We start from the raw sequence: 9,224 nt of genomic DNA, 5'->3' as shown, positions 1-9,224 counted from the left end.
GAGATGAAGTTCTTTATTCTTTATAGAGAATAAGGCTTTGCAGAGCAACAAACACAGTTCACCAGCATCCCTGGCCCCACCCAGGGTGCCCTCACATGAGTGTGTGTTTGGAGTGGACCTGACTGATTCCTGAAGTAGCCCAGCATTTAAACTGCAGGAGCCAGGCCAATCCTGTTGTTTCCTCGATCGAAAACTGAGAAATACAGCTTCAGGAAGACGTCACCCAGGATCCAGGTCTCTGACTCATTGACACGCTGTGGGCGCACGTAAAAGTTGCTGAGGCAGCTGCTCGACAAACTCTGAGGAAACGAAAATACATAGTAGTCAGCCTGAGCCCTTACCTGCTTCCCTCATCAATATCCAGAGTTGGCAAGTTTCCTGGTTTTACTTCCTCCCTTTGGTAAAAGTCAAGTGACTCTCTCAGCAGCAGTGGAAGTAGGGGCCCTTCCAACAACTAGAAGGGCCAAGACATATGGTTGCCATTAGGGGGGGAAATGGGCAGACAGGCAGGGGTTATAAGATGCAAACATATAGAGAGGATGGATAAACAACAAAGTCATACTGTATAATACAGGGAACCATATTCAACATCCCATGATAAACAGTAATGGAAAAGAATATAAATATATATACATATATATCTATACACACACACACACACATATATACACACACATATATAATTGAGTCTCTTTGCTTTATGGCAGGAATAAACAGATCATTGTAAATCAACTATACTTCAATAAAACTTGTAAAAAGAGAACAAGAATGGCCTGTAATTCCTTGCTATTCCTTGCTCCCTCTTTTCTCTGCAGAAAATGCTGTTTCTTCTCCTTCCCCACAACCCTTTTCCTTAAAACTGTGCTTGAGCCCTCTGCGAAGCCTCCCTTGACCCACACTCACCCTCCCTGGTCACTCCAGGCTGGGTTGGTGATTTTCCCTGGTGCCCCCAAGTCTGTAGCCCTCATCACCCCTAATCTGCCCCCAGAACCCCTTTGCACAGCCCCCAGGGGTGCCATTTGCATGGAATTCACTTTAGATTTGCATTGACCAAGAAGCGTTCCTCAGGTCTCCATGAGTCTGGGGTTTTAGAATTAATGAAATTCCCTGTCTTCCTCAAAAACTTCTTTGAGCCCATTAGCCTGCTCTGAACTCCCGTAGAGAACTGACATTAAGCCTCAACTGTGTGCAAGAGTTGTGCAGTCTCTGTGCACCTTTTACTCATATTAGCATCCAACTGAGGAGTCAGGTATCCCAACTCACAGATGGGGAAATGGGGCGTAGCAAGGGGAAGTTGCAGCCAAGGACTAGGGTAACCATGTAATTTATGATCCCAACCTGGACACTTTTGAGAAGGGAAGGGAGATTGTTAATCACTAGAGTGGGAGAGAACACTGGATCTGTCCCCAGCCAACCCTGCTTGTCACTTGGCTATTTCACGGATTGCTAGAACTGACTTTCCATGTCCGTGCATCTGAGGGCTATGGTTGAACTGAAGCTCTTTAAGGCAAAGGCCCTTAGTGTTCCCCTCTCCTTATGACTCCCACCATGCCGACATGGGGTAGTGACTCCACACTTATTTCAGGAGGATGGATGTCCCAGACTGTCCTTTACTCTCAAGTGGTTGGTTTTCTGGGAGGCACTGGCCCAGCCACGTGGGCTCAGCCACATCTGCAATGATGTGGCTGAGCCTGCAGAGGGCGCCCTACTCCCAGCAGCAGTGTAAGGGTTCCTGCAAGTCCCAGATTTGAGAACCAGCCCCCAGGGTTGTCCCCTCACTTGGATGTAAGCTTGGGCGGGTACTGGATAGTCTATTCCGTTGATAGTGAAGACAACAGGAGGCAGTGTCCCGATGGTTTGGCAGGAAACCAAGTGCTGTAACAGAAAGAGGGAGAGAGGTTGGATCTGCTGATCTTTGTGTGGAGAACCTGGGAGTGACCCCATGGAGTGACCCTTCACCTCATGACCGATGGGCCTGGCGTGGATGAGATTCTGGATTTTGCTGACCGGTCCTCTTGGGCCACGCAGAAGGGAAGTCCCCGTATCCAAGAAGGCCTGGCAGCCATGTTTACAAGCAACCACTGTCCTGTTCATGGAGATGCTGAGAGAAAATGGGATAAAATAGGCACCAGCATCACTCTGAAATCTCCCCCACGACTGCCCCCTGAACATGACTGCCTGACTGTCTCCTGAACAGCCTTTCAGCTCTTGCTCTGACTCTGTTTTCCTTTGCTCTGGTCATTTCATCCTCTTTGACTTCCCTTCAGTTATTGAATGCACCAGCTCTTTCATATCTCAGGGCCTTAGCATGTGCTGGTCACCCTTCCTAGAAGACCGCCTATCTCCTTGGTCTAGATGATTTTTGCTCATCTTTTAGTTCCCAGGTTAAATGTCACTTTGTCAGTGAAGTCTTCCTCCTAAACTAGATCAGGCTCCTGTCTTGCTCAGTCTCTGTAGACTCTTCCCCATGTCTAGCAGGTACCAAGGTGGTAATTCACTATGTGTGTGAGTCATCTCACTAGATGTGAGGGCAAGTTGTGTCCTCACTGCCTCGCTAAAGTGCCAGCACACAAGGGGTACACAATGTATGTTTGTGAACGAATCAGTGAAAAAATGAATGAGGAACATCCAGATACCTATATCTGGTGTCTGACCAATAATGGGAGTGAATATGGAGGTTCCCTGAGGCAACAGATGCTCAGAGTGTTAGTGGGAGGGAGACACAGGTTGCCCTGGGAAAGGTTGTCTTCATGCACCGCCCCTTCATCTGTCTCAGACACTGAGGCCCTCAGCCAGGCAATGCCTGAGCTAGCCCAGAAGGCCACTGAAACACAGGAAAGCGTTTGTCTAAGGGTATCACACAGATTCCCATCAATCATTTCCTCTTGTTTCCAGGCCACTCCTGAATCCCAGCTTCCTGATTCCTTCTGTCACAGCCCCTGCCCCACTGTGTGCCTTGGAAGAAAGGCAGGTAGCTATGGCTAGGAAGGTATCTCTCTGTTTGAGTTGCTTTCAAGTCTCAAGATTGCAGCCAACCTCTCTCCACTGCTGGGTAGCTTCTCCCTAAGAAGACCAATTTTACCAGTTTGTTAAGGCCTTGAGCTGTTTTTAAACTGGCAGTACTGTGTGCTGAGAACTTTCTCAGTCCCAGGTAGCCCTGGACAGTTGGTGAAATTCTCCCTGATCCTCTTTTCACTACACTTTAGGGTCCTCAAACACGTTCCCCACCTCACAGTGTGGTGGGTGCAGCCCTCCCCCAGCTGCACAGGCCTCTCTGGACCCCATTCCCCTGATCAAAGCCCTGATCAGGAGGCCTGGTGTGATTGTCAATCCATGGGTGATGTGTGTATCTGTGTGCCTGTATGTCTGCGTGTGTCTATATGTGTCTTAGGTGTGTGTGTTTCTATGTCTGCATATCACTGTTTCCCTATGTGTCTGTGTTTGTGTGTGTATTTGTGTGCCTTTGCGTGTTTATAAGTCTGATGCTGTGTGTGTTTCTATGTGCGTCTTTTTGGGTGGAGTCTGTGTCTGTGTATGTGACTGTGTGGCTGGGGTGCATTCGTGTATGTCTGCGTGTGTCTGCATGTGTCCACATGCACATGTGGGAGCACCACTTGGAGTGGCTCTCGGAGGGAGATGCTTACCTGTCCATGTTTATAAGCCACTTGCCCACTTCGGACACTGGTACCCAGTTGAGTTCTCCCTTATAATAGGCACGGTCCACCCCTCCAAACATCACCACGCTGCGGTTCTCCTGCTGACTGTGGAGAGAAGGAAGAGAGGGTCTTGTTGGAGGAGAGTAACACCACACGCTGTCTGAGGGTTGTGCTTATCCACCCATCAGGGGCACTACTACAGAATCCATTTTACAGATGCAGAAACTGAGGCTCAGAGGGATTGTGTAGTGGACCCGGGTTGGTCACAGCTAAGGAATGTCACAGAAGAAGTTCAACGGTAGGCAGTCAGGCTGGGCTTTGACCATCCAACTTTCTGAAGAGGACCTGGTCCTGTATGGCGACTTAAGTGCTCAAAAATACCCTCAGAGGACACTGTGCTTGGGGGTCTGGCTTCCTCCTTGTCTAGCCTGTCATTTTTCAAAAACAGCCCAGGCTCAAGGACAATAAGGGTGAGGGTTAGTGTCACCCAGGGTTGGCTTCATGAGCCTGTGACCTGTGCTGTTTATGGGGCTCTCCCTGTCTTGAAATCCAAATACTTGCTAAATAAAGGGTCCCACATTTTTATTTTGCACTGGCTCCCACAGACTGTGTAGCTGGTCCTGGGCTCCTGGTGAAACATTAGTAAGGAAGGAAACATTCATGCCACCCCTCTCCTTCTTTCCATATCAAGTGTGTGTGTGTGTGTGTGTGTGTGTGTGTGTGTGTGTGTGTTAGTCACTCAGTCGTGTCTGACTCTTTACAACCCCATGGACAGTAGCCCACCAGGCTCCTCTGTCCTTGGAATTCTCCAAGCAAAAATCATGGAGTGCATAGCCATTCCCTTCCCCAGGGGGATCTTCCTGATCTAGGATCAAATCTGGGTCCCCTGCATTTCAGACACATTCTTTAACATATGAATCACCAGGGAAGCCCTTCCATATCAAATCCATCAGCAAATCCTATTGCTTTTTTCCTCCAACCTGTTTCCTGACACCTTCCGTTGTTCTCCCTCTTCCCTCACCCCTGGACCAAGTCCCTACCCCTGAGCCCATGATCATGGTTTTGATCAATAAAACTTTATTTACAAATACCAGTGGTGGGGCCAGGTAAGGCCCTGGGGCCGTAGTTACCCTGGGCTAGACTATCTCCCAGGAAACTTCCAGATCAGGTGGTCTATAATTTTTCATGCAACTGAAAGCATCTTACCATTGAATTAGAGAGGTCTGGCCCACCTCAGACTTACCTGCTCACGTAGAAGGCAAAGACAGGCTCAGAAATGACTCCTTGTTTCCTCAGGTTGTCAAAGACCGGGGTGGCCCCTATGACAGTGGGGCGGGGGTAATCTAGTCCCAGGATGCCATCAAAGGGTAAAGCTTCAAACCCAAACTCCTTTAGACTCAGGCCAAATGGCTGGGCCACACTAACCATTTTCCCGATCTGTGGAGAGGAGAGTGTTCCCACATAAAGGATTGGGAAGTGGGGCTGGGACCCGGCTGGGGTGTAGATGTCATTAGCACTGCAGAGAAGAACTGAGGCCTGACTGTACTCTGGACTGATCTCAGATGGTTAGACCACGCTGGGACAGGAATTCGTGTTCCATTTTTGTGGGGCTGTGGATTTTAACAACACCTGCTCCTCCTGCAAACACCATCTGAATGAGTCAAATTGGCCCTCATGCCTTCTGTACAGGTGGGGCAACCAAGAGTCAGGACAGGACCCAGTGGTTCCCCTGGAGGACAAAATGAGTAGAAAGCAGAATAGCCTTCTCTTTGGCATCACTCTGATGTGATGACAGAAATGAACTGAATTCAAGGCAATGCTTGTGAATTCTGCATCTGCCCAGAGAGACAGAAGCCCCATTATATAATGTCACTGGCAAGGTCCTCCAGAAAATTCTGCCTGGGAAACAGGTATTTGGGGATGTGTTTGCGTGTGCATGTGTTTGTTTGAGAAAGACAGAGAAAAAAAGAGAGATCTGAGAAAGAGACAGGGTGGGGTGGGTGCGGAAATATTCAAGCACTTTGAGGAAGTCAGGCCATAGTTTTTATTATACTGTCAAAATTCCCCTAGAGTGAGAACCCATTTATCAGTCTCCCTCCCATGTGTTTGGCCCCTTGCTTTCCCTGTCTGGATACCTGAAGCTCTGTGCTGCCCCCAGGGACCCCGGATCAGTTTTATCCTCTTCCCAAATTCCCACACTTGCTTGAGTCCTGATTGGCCAGCCCAGCTCCACCACTTACTAGATGTGTGACCTTGGCCAGGCCCTTGCTCTCTGCACCTCAGTTCCTTCACCTGTATCATGAAGTTAATCATAGTACCTGCTGCGTGTGATTGTTGCAGGGTCACATGAGTTATTACCATGAAAGTGCCCAGCATAGTTTGAGAATATAAATGTGGTGTTTTCTTCCCCCTCTCCCTGCTCCCAATGAAATGAATCTTGAACTGCTCATGGGCAAAGGAGCTGTAAACCCATGCCCCAAGCCACTGTCTGGATTAGCGATTCTGGGAGTTTGTGTGTCAGCTGAGATGCTATCTACCCAGGGACAGGGTCCTGAGGGGCAGACATCCAGTCACTAGGGGACTGCCAGCTGGTCCAGCATCTGTTTTGTAGCAGTGGTTGCTCCCAGAGACAGCCCCAACTTAGCTTCTGTTTCCACATTACCCGAACGGTGTCATAGCCAAGATATCCGTTTATCATCGCAAAACTGTATTTGATACTGAAGATCTGGTTCGTGGCCTGAAAGGTGGAGGAGTTTTGAGGGATGAAGCTCTTGTGTTTATCTGCAGACACAAGAGATGAGTGTCCGCCAGGTGCCAAGGATGGAGAAGGGATTTGGAGGGGAAACACAAGATGGGCAAGGTGGGGAGGGGAGCAGGTACTCACAGCAGCTGGGACTGTGGCAGTATATGGAGGGCACCCACAAGCCAGATGAGCCGGTGTCAAAGAGGACCTGAAACTCCTGAGGGGGTGTTCCAATGGCGATGGTGCCAATGCAGACAAGCTACAGAGGCCAAGGTGGGGTGGTTAGGGAAGACTTGGCTGCACCAGCCACCCTTGATTCACAGACTGCTGCCACCTTTGAGGTGTCCTGTGTCTCCTGAAATCACTCTCCAACCACACCACCTCACAGCTTCTGCTCAGATCACTGCCTGATTTGATTCCTTTTCTTTCTGTTAGGGCTGTGTGACATACTGGATCTTACTGTCTTGACTAAAGATGGAACCCACCACTCCTTCAATGGAAACACAGATTCTTAACCACTGGACCACCAGGTAAATCGTGGCACCTTCATTTGAGAAGCTCTCCAGTCTCTTTTTCAAAGCCCAAACAGAGCCCCTTCTTTTGCAGATGGCCCTCCTAAGTCACCCCAGGCCACTTCTTCTAAACTCAGACCATGTCCTCTCAACACCAGGCAGGTGGCCATTTTATTTGACAGCTAGTTACTCCCTGCCTGTCTCTCAGGATGGCCTGTGCATTCATGAAGAAGAGATCAGACTTTTTTTCAAATCAATAGCAACACTCTAGTGTTAGATTCATATGGCCTCACGTGCCATAGGGGCTCAGTAACTTTTTTACTGGTATCCATGCATCTGTGGATGCTGACATTCCTCTGACCAAGATTTCACAATTGATTTGGAGTTGCCTTTATCTTTTGATTGGCATGGCTCACCCTTCATCTGTAACTGAGTGGTTCACTTAGTTCAGAAAGAACAATCTTCCTTAAACTAATGATACACCTTTGGCACAGAAATGGATGTTTATCTGCCCCCTGGTCATTGCTTGGTCCAGTCACCACAGACCAGGAGCTGAGGATGAGTGCCTTCTCCTCTGGGAATGGGTCCCTGTTCCCCCGTGTTTCTGACTCCTGCAGGAGCCCCCAGCCCAACAACCCCACTGGCATCTCTGCTTGAACACCAGTGCAAAGCCAGAGCACCAGGGGGCGCTGTGGAGCACCATCCTCCTAACACACTCACATCCTTGTAGTTCCTCAGGGGATGATAAATTATGTTTTGGTCATTAGTGGCATTCTGGGACAGGCTGTAAGGGTGTTCCTCAGAGAAATCTGTCAGCAAATTTCTTTCCCTTAGGGTTTCTCGCATGGTCTTCATTTGCGTAAGAGGGATTCTTTCACCGGCCATGAAAAAAGAAAACAAAGAAGGGGCAGCAATCAGCTGTCTGTGTTATAAAGACTGTCATACCTGACGTTCTAATGGCACTGTGTATTTTCCAAGCATTTTTATGAGTGTCACCTTATTATCAGGATTCCACGCAATGACCATGGCAAAGACAGGTCTGAACACAGGTTCTGTTGTGTCATCTTGGGTAAGGCATATGACCATTTGAAGTCTCAATTTTCCCGTCAGTAAAAAGGTGGTATATAGTAATCCCCACCCCAGGCCACATAGAATGGCTTAGATATTAAGTGAGATGATGGATATAATGCACCTGATATATAGGAAGTCTCAGCAATGGCAGCCATTATCATTGCTGTGGCCATCCCACAGTATCCTTCTCAAGGAAGCTTGGAGAGGGAAGTAGAAGGGGTTCATCATCCTCTTTAAACAGGGGAGGAATTTGAAATGCAGGGAGTTGGAGACTTGGTTGAGGTCATACTGCTTGTTACAGCTAAAAGAGCAGAGAAATAGTACTACTGATCTTTCTTCTGGGCTCAAGCAGGAGAGGGGAGGCCAGGAGATGGAGAATAAATTAAGGAGGTTAAGAGAAGCCAAGAAGAATGTTTTTAAAAAGGAAAAAATCTAAGAGAGTTCTGCATGCACAGAGACATCCAAAGAGATAGATAAAATGGAGAGATACAGAGGTGAAGACACAGACACATTCACACAGAAATGAAGAGAGACCAGAGAGGAGACCTAGAACCACATATAAGAGAAATGTTATTTCTTCAGACCACACCTACAGTTGCACAGGTTGTGCACTGAACAATTTCAAGGAATGCAATTTTACATAGGACATGATATGGCTGGACCCCAAGGGTTGTGTAATCCTACAGGTTTGCCTGGAGAGCCTAAGGCCTCACAGAGTCTGTGGCAAGGTACGTATCAACAAGTGAGAGTTGACTTTAGACTGTCAGGGAGTGATTACATTCCCTTCTAACCCTGACAGGTGGAAGAATAAGAGGACAAGAATGAAAAACAAACAAAAAAAGGGATGATTTCACTTATAGTCCCCACACTTACATGACTATGCACTCTGAAAGAGCTACCAGCCCGAGGAGTCCAAGCCACTTCATGCTTCTGTCCTCGATTGAAGTACTCAGGACAGATTGAGTTCTGAGCATGCACTGGTGGTGAAGATTACCTAGCTATATATACTCTAACCTGCTCTAACGTTCTCCTTTAAGCCACCATGAGTCTGATGAGCAATATGAACCTCTAGATAAAATCTTTGCCTCCATTGGTATCTGTGAGGAGTGCACTCGGAAAACTCTCATAATACAGAATATTCCACTGTAACCTCTTCCTTTGTTCTTGGGTGAAAAGGAAACTGAACCGCACAATCTAAGAGTGGGGAGACTCTTTCCAACCTGTAGGTAAAACATTGCTAAT

At 48.0% G+C, this 9,224-nt stretch overlaps 1 protein-coding gene across 1 annotated transcript; it reads right to left on the bottom strand.

The window, feature by feature from the left end:
• On the bottom strand, nucleotides 1–8,956 carry LOC122431154 (pregnancy-associated glycoprotein 2-like). The gene is made up of 9 exons (XM_043452278.1): nucleotides 8,856–8,956; nucleotides 7,632–7,782; nucleotides 6,541–6,658; nucleotides 6,319–6,437; nucleotides 4,900–5,093; nucleotides 3,645–3,761; nucleotides 1,960–2,101; nucleotides 1,780–1,875; nucleotides 1–299 (listed from the first exon to the last, which is right to left on the bottom strand). Exons 1-9 carry the CDS (start codon nucleotides 8,954–8,956, stop codon nucleotides 147–149), a joined length of 1,191 nt encoding a protein of 396 aa, XP_043308213.1. The 3' UTR covers nucleotides 1–146.
• Nucleotides 8,957–9,224: the final 268 nt, after the last annotated feature.

Source organism: Cervus canadensis, chromosome 29 (genome assembly GCF_019320065.1).
Source record: "Cervus canadensis isolate Bull #8, Minnesota chromosome 29, ASM1932006v1, whole genome shotgun sequence".
NCBI lineage: Eukaryota > Metazoa > Chordata > Mammalia > Artiodactyla > Cervidae > Cervus > Cervus canadensis.
This window is presented reverse-complemented; position numbering and strand designations above follow the sequence as displayed.

Coding starts and splice junctions, on each gene's coding strand:
- LOC122431154 (XM_043452278.1), bottom strand. CDS start 8,956: ATGCTCAGAACTCAATCTGTCCTGAGTACTTCAATCGAGGACAGAAGC. Junction 6,438..6,540: donor CTGCCACAGTCCCAGCTGCT/GTGAGTACCTGC, acceptor TTGTGTCTGCAG/ATAAACACAAGAGCTTCATC. Junction 2,102..3,644: donor TGGCTTATAAACATGGACAG/GTAAGCATCTCC, acceptor ATTTTCTCTCAG/CATCTCCATGAACAGGACAG.